This window comes from Diabrotica undecimpunctata, chromosome 1 (assembly GCF_040954645.1).
Source record: "Diabrotica undecimpunctata isolate CICGRU chromosome 1, icDiaUnde3, whole genome shotgun sequence".
NCBI classification, from domain to species: Eukaryota; Metazoa; Arthropoda; class Insecta; order Coleoptera; family Chrysomelidae; genus Diabrotica; species Diabrotica undecimpunctata.
The window spans coordinates 149,311,967-149,334,774 of NC_092803.1; the positions used below are offsets into that span (position 1 = coordinate 149,311,967).

At 34.2% G+C, this 22,808-nt stretch overlaps 1 protein-coding gene across 1 annotated transcript in view; it reads left to right on the plus strand.

The window, feature by feature from the left end:
- The window catches only part of Khc (kinesin heavy chain), a 110,596-nt gene that overhangs the window by 46,090 nt on the left and 41,698 nt on the right, over nt 1-22,808 (plus strand). Inside the window, exons 2-6 of the mRNA XM_072520185.1 lie at nt 12,853-13,024; nt 17,622-17,765; nt 17,822-17,965; nt 19,306-19,452; nt 22,037-22,268. Coding sequence (XP_072376286.1) covers nt 12,853-13,024; nt 17,622-17,765; nt 17,822-17,965; nt 19,306-19,452; nt 22,037-22,268 — 839 coding nt within the window. The remainder of the gene's footprint in view (nt 1-12,852; nt 13,025-17,621; nt 17,766-17,821; nt 17,966-19,305; nt 19,453-22,036; nt 22,269-22,808) is intronic.

The following is a 22,808-nucleotide window of genomic DNA, read 5'->3' on the forward strand; positions in this document are numbered from 1 at the left end:
TCCAACTCTTCTAAATAGTTTGCCTTGTATGAATAAATTTTTCATCAACATCAACATTTCATCAATTAACTTAACCTGGCTTCGGTAATATTTTATAGTATCCAAATACTTAATGTGTAGGGCACAAATTCCATTCCGTTTAATTAATAAACGTCAATTATCATGCGCTTTTTTATTTAAACCCAAATTTTGGTATAATTCTCTAGAGGGACTTCCAGTCCCTTCATTTAGTTGAGCTGTTTAAATGTTTTTTTTTCGAATATTTCATTGAAATATAACAACGTTCAGATGAAAACGGTTAATGGTATTTTCGATATCGGATAATTGTTTTTCATTAGTACAGTAGGCGGTACTGTAGCGCGAAGTTTCATAGTATGTTTTCTGCATTCCTAAATTTTAAATAATATCTTTAAAATTTTAAAATTGATTAAAGTAATTTTATTATTTATTTATTTATTATAATAATTACACTTACAATTTTAATAAAGACGTGGTGAATATATAGATGATTCAAATAAACAAAAAATAATAATATTTAAGAATTACATAAAACGACTGTTAGTTAATATCACTGTTTTAGATTTTAATAAAATTGAAAAAGTTTACATGTTGTATAACGGACTCTTCTGGTTGAGTAAATCTTTCATCTAGTTCGTGTCGCTAATTTCGTGACTATCGCCTCAGCATTTAAAAACTACTGTTCTAGATTTTGCAAAACAGAATCAATTGGAGAAGTTCATAAACTTTCCGCAATTTATTTTTTAGATAGCCCATATAATTTCAATTTGATTGAAATACAAAAATATAGGGGAATATGTAAAAGCGGACGCTTCTGGTGTTCGTAAAATTTATCAATGACATCTTTTTGACAAAATTCTTTAAAAATTGTCACATATACATACCATTATTACTCTTACATTAGAGACGAAGTGCTAAAAGATAATCCTCTAAGCAATCGTCAATATTCATACCAACCTGGTAAATCTACGGACTCTGCGTTGGATGATCTAAATAGGCTTATCTCAAAGTCAATGGAAGACAATGAGATAGCAATGGCCGCTTTTTTAGATATAGAAGGGGCATTTAATAGTGTTACCACCAGCTCTTTGATAGGGGTTATGAGTAGACGAGGCGCACCTGCGGTAATATGCAGATGGATAAGGGTATCCCTGGAGAATAGGACAGTAATGTCCACTGTGGGTAAAGCAACCATCAAAGCAAAAGTAGGTGGAGGCTGTCCACAAGGAAGAGTTCTGTCCCCTCTACTTTGGGCAACCTTGGTAGATGATCTCCTCAGAAATCTGTCCACAGAAGGCTTTTATTGTCTAGGATATGCTGACGATATAGCAATCGTTGTCAGGGGCAGGTTTGCTCAGGTAGTGTCTGAGAGAATGCAAGCAGCCCTAAATATAGTTGACGACTGGTGTAAACAAGAGAGACTGATAGTCAATGCTCAGAAAACACAAATCGTCAACTTGAACGTCAACAAGAAGTGGGGACTTAACCTCAAAATGACTCTATGGTTATACACAAGGGTTATTAGACCCATGATAACCTATGGCTCGCTGACGTGGTGGACAAAGACGCAGCAAGTGGGAGCTAGGTAATACACAAAGGCTAGCATGCTTGTGTATTACGGGGGCCATAAAAACAACTACTGCATCGTTAGAAGTCCTGTTGAATCTACCACCACTTAATATCTTTATACAGGGCGAATCCAGATCAGTGATGCTCAGATTAATCCATAGTCAGCGACATATAAGCCAGATGCATGGTACTGACAACAGAAAGCTAATCGAGGAGCTAAAAGCCGATATTGTGATGGGGAAACCTATCGATGCAACAGTTACGAGATATAGCTTTAATAATAAGTTCACAGTTAAGATACCAGGCAGGGAAGACTGGAATAAAGGTGTACCCATACAAGCTGCTGCTACCTGGTACACGGATGGCTCAAAAACATCGGAGGGTGTGGGGACACCGAGGGCATAGTAGGGGCAAATCAAGGGATACATTTCCCGGTAAGTCTATCTAAGGATGTGACAGTTTTCCAGGCGGAAATAACTGCAATCCATCACTGCGTGGAAGAAATAGAAAGGCAGTAAAGAACGTTCTGTTCAGTTGTCATCTTCACAGATAGTCAGGCAGCACTTAAGGCACTCAATTCTGTAGAGGTCAATTCTAAGCTAGTATGGGATTGCGTGTGGGCCCTAAATAAACTAAGAGACCGTAGCAAGGTTACGGTAGCCTGGGTACCGGGGCACGAGGGTCATAAGGGCAATGAAAAAGCAGATGAAATGGCCAAACAAGGCTCATAAATGCCATTCATTGGACCGGAACCCTTCTGCGGAGTTGCAAAATCAGTAACAAGAACGGCTACAAGGAAGTGGGTAGCTCACAAATCTCTGGAAGGGTGGAGGAATTCACCAGGACAAAGACAGGCGAAACAGTTCATTACAGAACATTTGCCAAAATTTACGGCAGACCTAATAAGCAAAGACAGGAAAACAGTCAAGGCCATAGGTCTTCTAAGAGGGCACTGTAAGCTGAATAGGCACTTGAAGCTGATGGGATTATCAGATGATGACCTGTGCAGATTCTGTCACCTCGAAGAAGAAACAGCAGAGCACATTTTATGTCAGTGTGACAGTCTGGCAAATGCGGTTCTTTGCATTAGGAGACGAAAATCCACCGGCAAAGAGCTACATGGAAGGTACAGTCTCGAAGCTACTAGACTTTATTAAAAGGGTCAGGCTAGAGAATGTTATCTAGGACTAGAGGGTCACAATAGACCTGAAAAGGTCGCAGTGGAATAGGCCGAAAGGCCACCTCTCTTAATCTAATCTAATCATTATTACTCTTATACTGTTAGGTGTCGACGGTTGGTGCATCTAACTTTTGATAAATATTCTCCATTTTTTTCTGTTTTGTGCAATTGGTTTTACTTCTTGCCATGATTTGCCCCTGCTTTTGAGTATTTCTGTCATGTCACTGTTTCAGGCTTGCGTTGTTGCACACTAATGCAGTTAGTTCAGCTTTAATAATTTCTTTATCATCATATTCCATGATGCTTTCATCTTCCTCCAGCTTCATTATTTTGTAAAAAGCTCTTTTAAAAGTCCTTTTTTTCAGTCCACTTGATGTATTTGCCGCTTTAAAAATTGCATCTTTGATGGTAAACGATTTCCAAAACTTCATCAGATCAACTTCATCCAACAAATTCATCATAAATTCTCTTCGGTAGAGGTAGAGGCGTTTCATTGTCTCAATGACACCAATAAAACCAATCTTAGAATATATCACAGGTTTTCCAGGAAGCTTGCTGGTTATAATAGTGAACTGTGAGATTCTGCGGTTTTATGTTTTTAAGAGCGCAAGGATTTGACTTTCAGTGTATGGCTACTAAACGCATTGGCACAACACAACGCTGTTATCCAGTCTCTACGTTTTTTTTTACCACGATGTACTCATCTCACTACTTGCAGCTAAGGGTTTTGTAGGTATTGCTCACCAATATAACCCTATTTCGTAAGCGTTCTAAAATTGAGGAAAGTTTTAAATATATTTTTGTAATTAAGGTCTCCAGTTTATAGCAAAATTCCACCTTTGCTTCTCCTTCGGCACTGAACTTTTCGTCTTGAAAGGTTCCTTATTTTTTAAGTATTCGTGTAAAATCTCCGCTTACTTAGAACAGATTGGCCCAGAGATTATTACGCCCTACGATGTATTCTGCAGAAACCTATTGGAAATTGTTTTATTGACTTGTTGAAAAGTCTATCTTTTTAATGATTTTCGTGTAGATGTCAGACTGAGATATGAAATTTTGTAGTTTCACTTTGTTTTAATTGATATCGCGTATTGTTTGCTTGCCAGATTCATAGATTCGTGATAATGATGCGACACTCTGTTTAAAATATCTAGTCGTTCAAATATTTCTCTTGCGTTTAACACTTTGAAAATGGTTTTTACCGTTTTGAAAACAAAGACAGTTGTTAAGAACATAGCAGAGTAGCGACTTTTCTCTAGTGTGCAACTAGATGTCATTCTGCGTAACACGCAGCAGCAGATGAGAAGCGATTGATCCAGGCATTCTCTGAGCACTGTCACTATCTATATTGCATAATGCGTCTCCCTCACTGCGTATAGAGAGTTTCCGTCTATAGTGTCTTATAGTGATTTACGGTATGGCATGTTAATTTCTCTTTAATTTAAAACTTTTGACGAGACTTTATTTTCAGAGAGATTAATATTTTTTATGTTATACTAGTTTATTATTGTTTTTATTGCTTAGTTACCAACTACGTAATAGTGTACTTTATGCCAGCGCGGGTATAAAGTGTACTTTATGGCCCGAACGGGCGTAAAGATATAAACAAAAAGATAATAAGATTTCCGTAGCGTAGCAACATAACACGGACGATAGAATGTTTACTAGTAAATAAATTGTCAAAATGAAATCGAATTTTCGGATTTTTTAGAACATATTTATTTGTACGAACAATGAACTAGTAGGACATAAAAGTTTGTATGCACCGCGGGTATTAATAGATGTATATGCCCTCGGACCAGAGGCCCTCGGGTTTGTTACATCGTCGCCCTCTGGGCGTAAACATCTATTTAATACCCTTGGTACTTAAATAACTATTATATCCTTTTTTTGTTTATGGTTGCGAGATATGTTGTCGTTTAATAATATCATTTTTGTCTGGTTTTATTACCTACCGATTTTGTTGACTTTAAAGAATGGTATTGTTTTAATGATTTTCCTGTCTTGTAATTTTAGATCTTTATGTGGTCAGATATTGTAGCAGATGTTATATTGTGTTATGTTTTATGTTTTTCAGTATCAGAACTTTTGCTCGCTTGTTTTTTTTTCAGATGTGATGTAAGACACAGATGTGTGTACTGTGTATGTATGTATGTGTGTTTAAGATGCGACATATGCCCTTTTTTTGTTCGATATTAGTCTCAGGTGGAAGACCCTCGAGAATCCAGTTGTTTACATAACACATCAGTCACCGGTGAAAGGCCTTAATGCAACCTATCGTGAGGTATCCCCTTGCGTAATTTTTTTTTGAGATTAGATATTGCCGTCGAAATAAATCTTTAAATGTGCTGATTTACGTTACCTATATTAAGTTAGAAACCACCTTTCTTCTTATACTGTTGATATTGTGACAAAGATCTAAAACCCTTTTTCTTCGTGTAGATACTATTTGTATTTGTGAGATGATTCATATCAAGAATTGTCTAATTTTGATTTGGATTAAGTAGATGATGCTTTAAGAGTAATACGTATCATTTTTAACGTTTTTATTTTCGTTTACGTCACGAACAGCAGAGATAACTTTTTTGTTTTGAAGTTATTTAGGACTTATGTTATATAATTATAATAAAACATCAATTTAAATATTTTTTAAGTTCGTAAATAAACTCAATGATTTATTGATTAATTTTGAAATAAAGCCGATATAAACTACAACAAAATCCCTTAAATACAGTAAAAAAATAATAAAAGTTTTAATCAAACAATAACATAACCTTAAAACATGAACATTTACATATCGTAATACTTTGATATTCTTATCTCACAAATTCACGAACAACAAATAATACCAATCGCACAGAATGAATGTTCATAACCAAAAGAAAATCCCCGCCCATGGTGACGTCAGAACTTAGCTAGTTCATTTTCTTTCTTTATGCTGTATAATATGCTCTCGTTTTTATCGCATGTCATTATTGGTCAGGCACGTGATTTATATATGCTTTCTTTCCCATTTAATCGCATATCCTTACTCTTCTAGATGACATCCTGATGTTGCTGTATTTGTTTGGTTCTCTTGTCAGCGCTAAAGATTTCGTCTCAGATGTAGATATTTTCATATTGTATGTCTCAGCCGCTGTTTTGAATATTTGTACCATTAGCTGCAGGTTATCTTCGTTATCTAAGATCAGGATTTCCTCGTCTGTATAACAAAACGATTTTTATTTGTTTTCTGCTCAGCTTTTATCATTATTTTGCCATTTTCGGTACTGCGTTTTGCCGAATTGGAATTTTAATGGTTTAAAACCGATATTAGTTTTAGTAATGGTCATCCACATATGGATACCTAAAAACCACCAATTATAAGGGTAATATTTATAAACGATTTTTAAAATAAACACTAAATAAATTTAAAACACTTCCGTAAAATCTGTTTTATTACCGCTTGTATTCGCTTCTGTATAAAAATTAAATGGTTACCGAAAACCCATTTCTAATATGTATAATCAAATTTAAAACTATAGGAAATATCTTAATATATCTATATTATACTACAACTTCTTTAAAAATATATAATGCAGTTGAGTACGTTCAACAATTCAAACAAAATTTCACAATTATATAATATAAACGAGTATAGTCGTAGGTAATGTTATTTTCTATGAAGCGCGGTTGGTCCGGTGACCCAGTTCCCTAATGAGTAATGACGATTACTATATTTAGTTACCAACTTTACGATTTAAGTTGTTTCAGTCTCTCTATTTCCTTTTTATTTTCGGTAAATTCGCTGTATATCTTTGTAGAAAACCGTAAGGTTAGTTACCGTTGATATATCTGCAAATGGAATCTGCCAGCAGTGACGTGGAAAATTGTCCGAAACAATGCTTACTACATTCTCAAGAGAATTCTAGCTTCAGATGTAAGGCATTTCCCTTTGGCACGTTTCCAAAAGTATTGATGCTCACGGGATATTTGATACATTTCTCTCGTTTATTTAGAAGAAAAATCAATAACGGCCGACATTATCGGGAACGAAGAGTCACGTATCTGTGAATAATTTAGAGATTTACATTATGAATTATTCAGAATCACACAAGTCCACGCGTTTGCTAAAGACTTAACTTGAAAGGCCATCATAATTCATCAGATCTTGACTAAATTATAATCCTATTCACTCCTCGATAGTATGCTCGCTCGACTTTCATTATTTCGCAATTAGCAAACTCATAATTCTTGTACGTGGGTTCATTGTTGGACGAATAGAAGGCGTACCGATATCTGTTTAACGGTCGATTTCTATTATGGCTAGTGTAATATTTATACAAGACCGTTCTGTGCTTCTGGAGAAAGGATCCTTGCAATATAATTATTATTGATTTATCATTACAATCATCATACATTATGTACATATACTTACGCGGATCCACCTATAAATAGTCATACTAACAAAGAAAACGTCACAAATTTGTTAAAATATAGATTTATTTCTCAGCAGGACCTATTTTTAGCTCGGTATGTTATTCGGCAGTTAGTAGTCATTATATTTGGTAATTGGTACCTTGTTTATATTAAAAATCGGTCGAAATCTTTAAGACGGCGATTAGTAGCAGAATCTATATCTTTATTATTGGTAAATACTTTACTACCCTATCACTTTTGAAAATAAAACAACTCTATGGGACTTACTTTGCCTAATAAGGCGATTGATATAAGATTGTATTTACTTAAAAGTGGGTGTTCAAACTGGTTTATTTCTACGAGGAAATAATCTTTATATACATTATGTCGTGACCGTTTTTTTTTAATATCACTTAAAAGTTGATTTTTTTTTAAATTGAGTTTTGTTTATGAACATTAACTACTGATACCAATGCCTTTCCGATAGATACAACTGTCGGAAAGGTATTGGTGTTAGTGTATACATATATAATTATATTTGGTCAATGTCTGCAGCATTCAGTACTAGTGTCTAGCATTGTCAAACGCCTTCTCGAAATCTAGAACTCATAGAAAAACATCTACATTTATGTCCCGTCTTTACTGTACTAGAACGTGAAGACTGAATATTTTCTCCCTCTTCTTTTAAGTCTTTTATGAATTCTATCATGAATTACCATCAGAAATACTTACATTACATGATTCATTCATTAGGCTGATAATTCTATGATCTAGACCCTACTTATCATTCGGTGTCTTTGATGGAGGAATAAATGTGGGGTCTAACCAATTTTTCAGAATAATGTCAGTATTATATACATATATAGCCTTGAAGAGATTTTTTATCATTTTCCACCTCCTCTTTGTGATTGGTGGTCCCGAGTATAAGCTTTTGTTTTGCCTTGTTGCATGGGCGGGCCACTTATCATTAAATCATTTTATATATTGTTCATCTTAAGTTTTTGTTGATGAACGATATGTTACATAAACATTTAATTTTGTTTTGATTAGACAGTATTAGGTATGCTGAAAGAAGAGTACGGTAATGACACTTTGGTGAACGTTATAAGTATATATACATAACTCTAAATAATTTAATTTCATGAAAAGAAAACGCCTTTCGAGCATTTCTAACCTATTTTAATATAAAAATCCTTATTTTACTAAATAGTAAACTCTACTTGTCTCTGTGTACAATCATGTTATTCTCGAAAGCTCTGTTCTTTATTTTATTGCGTACACACATCGGAATCCCATTCAATTCGACTCCATAGATGAGAAACAAGCGAAAACGGATAATCAATATAAACTCCCGTCTGTCCTTGAATTAATACAATGTCACAGCGTCCTTAGCATTCGTAATCCCATGAATTTCACAAAAATGTGATTAGTTGCTGTTGTTTGTCAACAAAGACTTTGTTCGTGATAATTAATCACAGTTGAAATATCGTTTGGATGAAAAATTCGAACTTTTCGTTCCACTTTCAATTTTGCGGTTTTCATGTTTTTGGAGATTAGTTTTCCTCCATTTTACGAACATGTATGCCAATTAGATGGTAGTCGAGAATACAGAATTATCATTTCTACGTCGTTCTAATGCTATGGTAGCGCTATGATTGGTTTTCCAAATAATTTTCCGATTGGTTTTCCATTCTCTACATTTTGCGCCGTCCTCAAGAATTGGTTTTATATACATAATATGTAATATTTTGTATAAGTACCCTTGGCAAGGGTATATAATATCGAGAAGTTGGGTCATGTGATCTTACAATAATTTTCAACTCTTTCTGGATGGCTATATTTCGAAATATCGCACGCGCAGAACACAAAAATTTCCGCTCTTCTAAGATTTATGGTTTATGGAGTTATGTTTTATAACTATTTTATAAATAGTTATAAAACAATAAGTTTATTTACAAAAGATAATAATAAAAATCAAATCAATCAATAAACATCAATAATATCTAACAATAACACACTTTTGTTTTCAAAACTTCCACAACATTTATTATTTATCACAGCTGTTTCTACAAAGTGCCTTTCTCAAGTGATCGATTTTTGGCATGCGTTTACACTTTATAGTCTTCAACTGAATAAGTTGAGGAGTGGAGAACTGTTTGTCTCAAGTTGGTCATTCAGAATTATGTCTGTATTTTGTAATTTGTTAATTCCCATAGATTCTCATAAAGATAGCTTAGGGCCTTTAATTTGAATGTGAAGAATTTGAAATTGGTCATTAAAAGAATGATTATGGTCTAGAAGGTAAAATGCGTACGTAGAATCACATACATAAAAAAAAGGAATAACACCAGCTTTCAGAACAAACAACAACTTAGGCAAATCTGTTAAGAACAACAAGAGCCAAAAGAAAAAGCATTTGCGCAGTGGTGTATAGAAACTTAGCCACTGTCCATTAAACTGGTAGAATTAAACATTAAACTTACATCGGTCAAACTGGTAGAATTTTTAACAAACGGGTAACAGAGCACAAAGGAGCTTTCAATAATAGAAAAACATATTCTACGTACGCACTTCACCTTCTAGACCATAATCATTCTTTTAATGATTAAGTTCAAATTATTCACATTCAAAATAAAACTTTAAAGCAACACAATTTCAATAATGTTTGGGCTGGAATGCTTGGAAATTATATCATTGGACCTTACTTTTTCGAGGATCACGTAAACGGAAAAATGTATTTACATTTTCTGGATAACGAATTTCCGGAATTATTGGAAGTAGTACTTTTAAACAAACGTCATATAATGTGAATAGTACATGACGACGCTCCAGTACATCATATTTTTTTGGTGAATGAGCATTTAAATGATAGTTTCCTGGATCATATATTGGAAGGGAATGAGCCAGAAAGTGGCCTCCACGATATCCAGAGTTGAAAAAAGATATTAAAAGTTAGTTAAAAGATATGATGTATAAAATACCAACTGCAATTAAAGAAGACATGAACGAGAAAGTTAGAATGTATAAGGTTAAACAGAAGTGTATTACTAGTAAGTCGCTCTTTTGAAGATCGGTGGCATTTATGTATTGACGGCGACGTAGGCTATTTTGAACATTTATTATAAATTTAAACGGTTTTCTTGTTATTGTTGTTAAATAAATACATTGTTTTACATTTAATTTTATTTGTATATTAAACTTCAATTCACTTTATGTTGATTTGTTAATTCGTAAAATTTAGATTTTGTATAATGTTTGTGATGCGAATACCTATTGAACTGAGTTTATTAGTCTAATTTATTAACTATATTTATTATTAAAATGTTCTAACACTTAGTTTATTAAAGTCTTTATTTATACAATATTTCACTAATTTATCTTACACTATAATTATATAATTTATTTGCAACATTTATTACAATTTATATTCCCGACAATACGCGCGTTACATTTTAAACTCGATACGATATTATTATTCAGACTAACTCACACAATCAAAATTTCTCTATATATATATCAAAAACACGTTAGTCTGGAATCCCGGCGACCTGTGCCGACCCTTCGTGAATGGTATGGAACGAAGTCCGGTTTTATAGCAGCTCGCAGCGGTGTTGACCTTTCTCGAACAGAAGGGAGCGCCAGACAGGTTTATAGTGGGTCAGGGAATCTACGAGAACATTCTTGTTTAGAATAATAACATGTTTACAGGTTAAATATGAGTCATAGTTATCGTAACACTATTATCTTCACAGTCTAATTGTAAAAGCCTTAGTTAATGTCTTTTTTTAATATTTTACACACCAACAATCTGAACTACTTAGATTTTGATAGCACATCCAATATTAACAAATTCATAATTAGATTATGTATTTTTTGTTTCGAAAAATTATTTTTGATTAAATATTTTCACAGCCAATCTAATAAAAGTTCACCTAAGTACCATAAAATAATATTTCATTACAATATTAAAATACCAAGGTGTCCAGCATCTACACATCGTCTACAATTATACATAATACATATACAACACAAACATATAACACACAAATGGATAATACACAAACAAATCATACAAAAACACACAAAATTATCAGAATTTGATATCATGGCTATTACCTACAAGATCGAGGCCAAGTAAGTCACCCATCAGGTTTTGAAAAACGTAACCCGCTTTAACAACTTTTTGGAGTGGAAATCAGAAACAAATAACAGTTTCCAAATTCTGATCAGGTCTAAAATAATATTCAGAAGGCACGGCAAAATTTGAACTGTTTGTTTCAAATGGTCTCCACTCACTTAAAAATTAATATTTTTAAAATTCCACGTATTTCAATCTGATAAGAAACCAACCAGTAGATAGAAAGCTTGAAAGACTAACCAGAAGATCTAAGAATTTGTAGTTAACCGTTGGTTGATGGTACCTGTCATCGATATAGTATGGAACCTTTGAACAAATACTTGCGTCCAAAATAGCTAGTAACAATGGCTGGCTCTTGTTTCCGGAATGTCGGTAGTGTACGAAAAAAATTCTTTGGTTCTGTCGACGGCCGCAGTTCTCCATTTTGTTATCCCGTTTGTTTGTAGGTCTTCCTTACACGCTTATAGCTACTTTTTTCATGGTCGTCCTCTTCTCCCCTTTCCTTCCCCTCTTAGCAGCGATTTATTTGCCCACCATGTCATCTGCCATTCTCGCAAGATGGCCTAACCATCCTTTGTCCTGACGATCTGGCTAATTTCTGGTTTTCCGTACAGGTCTCCGATCTCTTCATTTGTTTGTCTCCTCCAAATGTCTTCATAGTGTTTTACTCCCCCGAATATCTTTCTTAAGACACTCCGTTCCCAGATGTTCAGCATTTTTCTTGATTTTTGTTCATAACCCATGTTTCGCTTCCGTACAGGACCGTGGGTTGGATCACTGTTCGGTATAGTCTCATACAACTCGTATTCAATACTTCCAACAAAAATGGACTACAAAATATTAAAAATTTAACGATTTTATTGATTTACCAAAATGAGTACATTAAATTATTGACTTAACACGTAACCTTACGTGTTTAAGATTAAAATATCGGGGATAACTATATTCACGTTAATCACCTGTCAAGTTCACGCCGGGCATTGTAGCTAGTAATGTGACGTCAGTTCCGTCGTTTATCATCTACGTAAAAATCTCAGCTTGTTCCATCCTTAGTATATTATATCGATGGTACCTGCTATAAGCCCTTCTCACAGTATATTTACTAAAGCTAAGTAGAATAATTCACTACATTGTAAATTTCAATAAAGAATAAATTAAAAGTTATATTATAAATTAACCGTTTCTCACGAAAATGGCTAGAGCGTCGTCATTTTATATTATTGTTGAATACATATTTTTTAACACATGAAAAACGTAATTAATTATATCCTTGAATTAGAATAATCGTAAAAACTCTGTAGTATACGTTTCTAGAGTGTCTTATTCCTTAAAATCGGTTTTTATTTGTAAAATGTAATGTAAATTGTATTTTGTCATCTTCAGTTATTAGGATACATCACAGGAATTTGCTAAGGCACGTAAAGAAGTTATTAGGAATAGGATACCCAATCAATCAATCACAATTTTCCTCTTATGCGACACAATAAAGCTAACTTTATTTTTGTATAGAATGAGTTTCCTTTATTTATGTACTCATTTTTCTTTTTAGGGCAAAGTATATTTATTCGATAAAGTTTTTAAACCAAATGCAACACAAGAAAAAGTATACAATGAAGCAGCGAAAAGTATCGTCACTGATGTTCTATCCGGATTCAACGGCACCATATTCGCGTATGGGCAGACATCATCTGGTAAAACACATACGATGGAAGGTGTCTTAGGTAACAGCTATATTTTTAAATATTTAACTATATTCCTTGTATTTTTTTTTCAGTTTAGTATTACTTTCTATTAATTAGAAAACATCACAACTGATCACAGTCGGGATTGTAGGCGTCTGCTGCTGTCCTATATAATTCTTTGGTTGAGAGTTTCAGTAATGAATTTTTATCTGTTTGAACCTTGAAACTCTTAACAACAAACCAGAGACGAGAAAATTCCATTAGGAACTAAACAAAATGCGAAAAACCTAGACTACCTATGTGTATAAGTAAAGACGGAACCAATAAATGACCAAGAAGAAATCTCAAAGAGGTGGGAAGAAAATTTCAAAAAACTATTAAATAAGGTCAATAACGAAATAATAGAAATTACTTCTCAAGGCATCAACAACAGATAATAAAAAGTCTCCTCCATCTCGGAGACTACGTATGCAATCAACAAACTAAAAAATGGAAAATGACCACTGTCAGACATTACATCAGAGTTCAGTAGTCAGAGATTTGCCCTCTAAAAATCATACGAACAAGCTGAATTTAGCTGAGAATATCAATTTTGGGACCCCAAAAAATATGCAAAAATGTTTACCACTCCTACCTCCCGGCTTTCCCCTGGAACACCCCCTCGCAGGGGGGAAATCAATTTACCAAGAATGCATCAGAGAAGAATTTTTAAAATCCTACAGACGACGATAAACGATACTCTAGCAAACGAGTGTATGTATATTATTTTGGACGACTTCAATGCTCGAATTGGTAACGATATTATCCCCGCAATAAAATAAGGGGATCTTTTAACAATAAAACTATGTAGTATGAACGAAATTCCACATAAAGAATAATATAGGTACACCTTTGAGAATGCAAGAGGACATTTCATGATTGACTATATACTAGTCAATAGAGAAATACACCCCTCCAAAATCTTAGACATGCGAGCATTAACCTCTGCGGAAAAAGGAAGTGATCAAAAGTTAGTAGTAGTGAAAATACAAATGATCAAGTCAATATTCAACAAGACCCACAACCAGAATACTTCACAAAAATACCAGTTGAAAACCTACAAGACGACTCAACGAAGTACTCATTTATAAGAGGACAGAGACAGGAAATAAGAGAAATAGTAGAAGTTAATGGCAAACACGTAGATAAATTACTTGAAAAGACTGTAGTCAGAAGACCAATCGACACCAGCAGAACCAGAAACACTGGAAATTACAACTGGTAATCATATAAACTATTAAAATATTGCGGAACAATGATGACAGATCAATTAGCACAACTCATCAACAAAATATTACAATACAAAAAAGTACACAAAGAATCGAAAATTAGCGTACTAATCGTGACTTTTAAAAAGGATGACAAAAAAGAACCGGAAAACTATAGAGGAATCAATATATTACACACCACGCTGAAATTAATGACAAAAATTTTAACCAAATTGATAAACGAGAGAACATCACTTGAAGATGAACAACAAGGCTTCCGAAGCATAAGATCATGTACAGACGCAGTACTTGTTATTTGGGTGAATGAAGAGGATTACTTAAACAGACTAAGGCACAACCTGGGCTGTGGGGCCAATAGTGATGATCTATTGGAATTGGTACCAAAATTTAAATGTTGAGCATATTATTGTTTTGAAACTTTGAGCCATCTACCAACTAAAATATAAACATAAACATGTGAACAGCTAATTCATTTACCAGAAGATAAGTCACTGAAAACAACTTTCAACCTCAAGCAGTTGTTGACATCTTTTCATGACCCTGTATACCCTTATCATACTTCATAAAAAAGGGGATGCTACCGACCTCAGGAATTACAGGCCCATAAGTCTACTTTCACATATTTATAAACTATTTACAAAAATAATTACGAAACGCCTAGAAAATAAATTGGAATTTTATCAGCCCATAGAACAGGCGGGTTTTAGAAAAGGCTATGGAACAAACGATCACCTACTGGTAATAAAAAATCTTATAGAAAAATGCACTGAATATAATAAACCACTAGCTTTAATATTTGTCGACTATGAAAAGGCATTCGACACCGTAAATCAACAAAAAATGTTGGAAGCCTTGACAGAATGCCGAATTGACTATCGGTATATAAATATAATTAAACATATATACCAAAACGCAACAGCCAGTGTTAGAGTGGGTGATCGTCAAACCCAGAAATTCCCGATACAACGTGGAGTACGCCAGGGGGACACCATATCGCCGAAACTGTTCACTACGCTTTTGGAATATATATGTAAAAGGGCAAAACTGACCGACAAGGGCATAAACATAAACGGAGAAAAGCTTAGCCATCTAAGGTTTGCAGATGATATTGTACTAATAGCTGATAGGATAGATGAGGCCAAAGAACTTTTAAATCAGCTCTACCTTTCCTCGCTAGAAGGGGGATTGAAAATAAATATATCTAAAACCCAGATGATGACAAATCTTGTAGTCAGCGAAGATATATGCGTAGGAACAAGATCCATAGACCAGGTAATGGCCTATAAATACCTAGGTCATGAGATTCGCATAGGAAAAGATAACCAAACCGTTGAGCTTCTCCGTCGTATAAGACTGACTTGGGCAGCCTTCGGCAAGCTGAACCATATTTTCAAATCGTCTGATATACCAATATGCCTTAAAAGAAAAACGTTTAATCAGTGTGTTTTGCCAGTGTTAACTTACGGTGCCGAAACGTTGACCATGACAAGGAGAACAGTTCAAAAGATCCGTGTGTGTCAAAGGGCGATGGAGCGTGCTATGTTGGGCGTTTCACTACGAGACAAGATCCCAAATCGCCAGCTACGACAAAGAACAGGAGTGGCTGATGCAGTAGAGAGAGTAGCAACACTGAAATGGAACTGGGCAGGTCACGTGGCTCGAATGACAGATAATAGATGGACAAAGCGGATACTGGAATGGAGACCAAGAGATGATGCCTACCGAAGCAGAGGTCGTCCACCAACACGTTGGACTGACGATCTAAAACGTTGTCATAGGAATTGGATGCAAGAGGCACAAGATCGAAATAGATGGAAAATTATGAGGGAGATCTATGTCCAGCAGTGGATAAGCGAAGATTGAATGATGATGATGATGATGATGTATACCCTTATAGGATACCTTATGAGTTTACTATCCATGTAATATAAAATATTACAATGTGAGAGATCCCTGCTTAGCCTGTTCAAGTAATAGTACATATCTTTTTCCATAACTAGCGTGGTTGGGTTGATTAGGATTTAAGTCTTGATTGCATTGACTGGTTCGATGAACTGAGGATTGTAATGTTTGACGCACAGCTGTAATAGCCAAATAATTTTGTTGAACAGTCTTTTCCGATTAAAATTTATTTAAAAATTCCTTTATAAAAGGTATAATACTCGTAATAAAAACCTTATCGGGCTCCAACACGAGCCCATGTGATGCAGCCCTATAGGGTTTTTATTATTATACCTTTTATAAAGGAATTTTTAAATAAATTTTTTGTGATACATGGTATACAGCCAACTGCAGGAATTTAGTTTCCTTGTGGATCTTTTCCGATTGTTTCATACATTTTATATAGAAAAATCTTAGAGAGTAGCTGTGACTATCGCCTCATCTAGGAGAGGTATCGTTGTGCAATGGATATTGGGAAACAGAAAAACAATCTCCCCCTATTCTTTCGATTAATGATTTATTCTATACTCATAAAGAGTAGATTCTATGAAATCAAACTACTAGTCAAGAAGATTGAAATTTTCAATGTAGGGATTCTGATTAGTCTGTCCTATAGGATGACAAGTCTTTTTGATTATCTCTGATAGGGAAGATCTCAAAATTCGTTTTTTTACGTTCAGTATAGTATAGGACGGAGCATGATACTAGATTAAATGTCGAGGAGAGTTTTTGTATTGGTGGCAGCGAATTGTCAGCATAATCATCTTTTAAAATGATTATGCCGACAATGAACAAACAATAGCAAGGAATCTGGCTATTGATTGTTCTTTCAAGGAAATTACTATGATATATTCAAAGTCAAAAGAGGCGTGCTAAATTGATTAACACCGTGTTATTGTGTGATCATCTTTTAGACGGCATATTCTTTGGCCTAAGGATCGTAACATAATGACAGAGAGAGTAGGAGGAAAGCCGTTTTACATCTTTCTCCGTGAGATTCAATATATGTTCACATGTATTTGTTGAAACATGCTTTTTTTTACTTTTTTTGTCTGTAATCCTTCAGCCCTGTGAAGGTTATGGCCCAGAGTCTTTGGGGTCTTTGTTGGGGTAAGAGTTACTACTAATTATGAATACTACTTCTCAACTCTGTTGAGGTTGTATAATCGCATATTGTTGGGCTCCTGTCTGGCAAGACAAGTGTTCTGTAGGATGGGTGGTGGAGATAGGTGTCTGTATACCTCCTGATGGTGTGCTGTGTATGTTTCTGATGCTATAAAATTAAATATATTCGTATTTAATTTCCTCGAATTTTTATTTATCCTATCTTATATTTTCTAACGCTACATATACAATATTTCATATTTTTAACTTAACATTGAAAATGTAGAAGCTAATTCTAATACATTGTGTATCTTTATTTTCAGGTGATCCCCAGAAACAGGGAATCATTCCAAGAATAGTAAATGACATATTTAATCACATCTACGCTATGGAAGAAAATTTAGAATTTCACATTAAAGTATCATATTTTGAAATTTACATGGATAAAATTAGAGATTTATTAGATGGTAAGATACTAGCTTACTATAGTTGATTTTGGTACTAATTTATTTTGTATTTTTAGTCTCAAAAGTTAATTTAAGTGTTCACGAAGACAAAAATCGGGTACCCTTCGTCAAAGGGGCAACTGAAAGGTTTGTCTCAAGCCCCGAAGAGGTGTTCGAATCTATAGAAGAAGGAAAATCTAATAGGCACATCGCTGTAACAAGTAAGTGGTTTAGTACACATACAATTTTGAACTGAAATACCACTAAAAAGTTATTACGTGCTAGTTAAGTTTTGAGAGTTTCATACTAGTAAATTGATTCAGTCTGTTTACAAATACTCCCCATATAGGTCTACAGATTTTATGTTTCTACAAAGTCTTCCTTTTTCTAGTTCCATGACCGTTAATGATATCATATTTGCTATAATATTCGCTATTTTGACCAGTTGTGCTGTTTGCTCAAACGACTATGGACCACCTCATTTCTGTCTTTACCCTGTTTATCTTTAGTATGGTCAGTATAACCACATTTCGAATGCTTCCAAATGTTTAAGTACAGCCATAGAGTCTATATATCTGAAAACTAAAATAGCAACAGTTTTCCACCGGACGCTTTTTTGATAAGGTGAACAATCAGCCCATGACAGATGATGTATCTCAACACCATTGAATATCCGAATGGATCCTGCGTATTCCTGCATGAAATCGGGTTATCTTTACCATCTAAAAAATTAAAATTTCAGTCAATAATCAGCAACTCTAGTGGTTATTTCGGGAAACAACTAGATATGTATTTGCTCTCGCACAAGAACGATCGTAGACAGAGGTGCGGTTACTTTCCCTACCACTCCTACACAACCAATTCATGGCAGTACCTACTGAATCAGAGAACCAGAGTAAGTAATACGTGTTACTTGAACAGTTTGAATCTGAATATTCGGATATTCAATCAACTGTATAACTCCATACTAGAACTGCATTTAATAGAGTGACTGGGTGTAAGCCTGTTTCTTCTTTGTGGAAGTCTTTAATATATAGTCTTATATCGGTTAGGATATCTTTCGGGAAATATGGTATGTAAATATTATGCAAGATAGATGACAAGATGCTGATTTTCCCCCTCTCTTACAGTAAAGCATAATGAATGCCTTAGTATTGTTGACTATATAAGAATCTTCTTAAATATGCTTGGTTGATTAAGCAATTTTGGCAATTTCATTACAAAAGTAATGATTTTCAAACAGTTTTGAGAGTCGCCTATCCTAATGGCGTTTTGATGACCATTCCCGAATGTCAACTTGTTAAGTATGGTTTGATTTGAAAGTATGCTGGATATTTTTAACTAACTGTGTATCACAGAAACTATGCTACCAAGAAAACTTCAGTTGTTTTCAATTGAAAATATTTTATATGAGATTAACCAATTCTGAGAGTGTTTTTTTACTATTCCCAATCTCTTTATTTTCTCTCCTCCCCCTTCCCCATGTTTCATGTCAAAATTGATTATTTTTAATGTTATTAATTTTACAACACGTGGATACTTTAAAACATCTTTGTTTCAGATATGAACGAACATTCGTCTAGGTCCCATTCAGTATTTTTAATAAATGTTAAACAAGAAAATTTAGAAAACCAAAAGAAACTATCAGGGAAACTTTATTTAGTAGATTTGGCTGGTTCCGAAAAAGTGTCGAAAACAGGAGCAGAAGGTAAGTAAATTTTTCCTTATTTTTAAACTATCAATAATATCGCATTACATTTACTATTTGGAGATGTTTTTATTGCGATTGTTTAGCTTTTGTTAATTTTTTCTAACAGAACTACCAAAAATAAAATAAAAAAAACTTGAAAAAATAACTGAATGACTGCTTCCCAGAGGTTCGATACTAAAACTGCCATAAGAAACATATTTCATGATTTTGTCAACAAGAGATGTCAGAATCAGAATGATATTCTCAAACTCCCCGAAACGGAACAGGACACTGCTTTTGCCAGTTAAAAATTTAATTTAAACGCAATTTTCTTTAACCTTCGACATTCTCTCGTCTATTCTGATCATGTCGTTTGGATTTTATTTTAAAATTTATGCGGAATTGAGAGAAAATTCGTGAGGTAAGAAAGAAATAGCGATTGGCTTCGCTTAACGGCATTTGCCAATGTAAATTAACAAGTGGATTATGTTTATACCCTTTGAAGATTTTAAGACCCAATTAGAAATGTTAAATAAAAACCTTTTGAAATTTTTATGATAGCAAATGAATATCATATACCTTTATATATTCAATGATGAAAACAGAAAATCAATATCACAAGTAGATTTTGAAAAATCATTCGATACAGTAAATAAAGCCTTGGACAATAATAAATATCTTACAGAATCACAAAGCATCAAAATCTGTCAGGCTTATGGAACAAACTGAGCCAATTAAAACAAACCGGGGAGTCAGACAGGAAGGCAGCAACTCACCAAAACTGTTAAAACAAGCGCTCGAGGACGTTTACAAAACTAGACTGGAAAAACTGTATTATTACTTTCTAAATTAAAAAGACAATTTTTAAATATAAAAAAAAAACTATTATATTTATAATATTTTTTATAATTTTTTCTATTCATGTGTAAGATTTTGAGGTGTACAAAAAAATTGTTTTTGCTAATTTTAGTTTTTTTCGCATCTGTAGAGGGCATATTCCAAAACATGCTTTTTAATTTGGGACACACTTTTCTGCCTTCCTGTACAATTTTTTTTTTAATTTCAACGGGATTTAATTTGTGAGGCTTAAAACTAATAACCATTCTGAAGACCATTATCAAGACTGTGAAAGCTCATTAAGAGAATAGGGCTGAATGACGAGCTTTAAGTGACAAAGGGAAGCACAATAGATCTGTAAAGATTTTAGTTTGTCAGGCCGAGAGCCTTCATAGTTGTTATCTTTAGCGAAAACTCGAAGATATATGGAAAGACAGATGCTAACTATTAGGATCTTAGGTAGGAAAAGGAGCAGCAGGATTCGTAGTAGAATCTAAGTAAAAGACGTCTCGACTAAAGTAGCAAAACTTAATTGGAAATTTGGTGGCCATACCCTAAGACAGGATGACCTTTGAAACAACCTAATTATACATTGGAGACCTTGGAATCGTATACGTCAAAAAGGAAGACCACCACTTTATGTCAGATGACATAAAACAACATGCTGAACCAAGATGGATGCAAATGGTGAAAGATAGAGGACTCTGAGAAAATGAGGAGAGGCCTGTGTCCAAAGATGGGTGTTCTTAGTTGATTAGATAAATAGATTTAGTAATTGAAGTAAAAAAAAACTAAAATGAAATATTTCATAAGTATCATTTTGCGAAATATTCGCAATGTCAAGTGTATATGGGTTTACTGTCATTCATTGTTTATTCTAATAAGAATCTCCTGTATACATGTTTGCTAAATTCGCACCAACTCACTATATAGGGGGTGATTGATGTATGAGTGTAAACCGCGGTTTTTGAAGAACGTCGGTTTTACTCGCGGCTCGTCGCTAGAAATTGCTGCACACCCATTTAATTCAAGAAATATTATTAGAACCACTTGATTACAGAAATTATCTGAGAATGTTTGAAAAAACATGCAATTAATTATTGTTGTCTTTAGTGACATCTAAAATATTTTTCCTCGTGCACGTTTGACAGCTACAATCAGATACCTGGCTAAAGATTTGCAGTACCCAAAGAAGTTTGCAATATTCTGTTTTTATATCTAGGCAAACTTTGGGAAGAATTATTCCAGCGATATGGAGAGCTATTTACAGTCCATTAACAAACGCTGTTTTACATGACGAGTCAAGTAAAAAATATGACAAACATGACGAGCTGCTAGACATGCTCGTCGGTATTGAAAACCACGGTATTATAATACACTGGCGAGCTTTACCGACGGGCCATAGAACCGCGGTTTTACTCGCCTCTCGATCAGGACCCTAAAGGCCCTGATCGACAGGCGAGTAAAACCGCGGGGAATTTTTTGCAAGCGGCGGGTCTGATTTCAATTACTTTTAGAAATACTGAACATTTTGTATATCCAATTTGTTACAATATAGGGAGCGATTTGTTTATTTAATACCATAGTAATTATTGTGACGATAGATGGCTAAAATATACAAATAGATAACATGTTTCAAAGTACGGGAAAATACTTCACTATACAAAATGATGTGTAAAATCATTGTGCTGTTTTGTATATATTTTTTTACACAAAAATATAATAAACAAACTGCGTACTGTTATTTATAATATTATCATTGCAGGTACTGTTTTGGACGAAGCTAAAAATATTAACAAGTCTCTGTCGGCTTTAGGAAACGTAATTAGTGCATTAGCGGATGGTAACAAAACTCACATTCCTTACAGAGACTCTAAACTAACGAGAATCCTTCAGGAATCGCTCGGAGGTAACGCCAGGACGACGATCGTTATTTGTTGTTCTCCTGCTAGTTTTAACGAATCTGAAACAAAATCGACGTTAGAGTTTGGTAAAAGGTGAGTACTACTGCTATTGGCCACGGAAACAATAATTTCAAAGTCGAACTGTTATTTATTTAGTGTATGTAAAGTGAAGGGAAGATATAGGGCCGAATAGGAGTGCCGGCGTGGACAGAAGAGCCATGTCATGGCTTCGCAATATCAGAACTAGAACTGGCATGAACTTTCAACAGTTACTAAAATTGGTGCAGAATAGAGAACATTTTGATGTAATGATCGCAAACCTCCAGTAATGGAGTGCACCAAAAGAAGAAGATGTAAAGTACACAAAAGTGTGGATATGATAGTCTGGAGCGGGTATTGAGTACATCCTAGTTACAAACATATTTTAAAACGGATTTATTTATTTTTGTTTTTAGATCTATATTGATGGTTAATTCTAGTTCTTGTTTGTGATGTTTTTATTTCGTTTCAATTTCAATTCCTTTTTGGTTAGTATGAAAGTTTATTCATAAAAGTGTTTTGTCAATCGAAACGGTCATGGTTATCAGGTATATTGCAGAGATGAGATACGATACCATGAAAACACAAAGATTA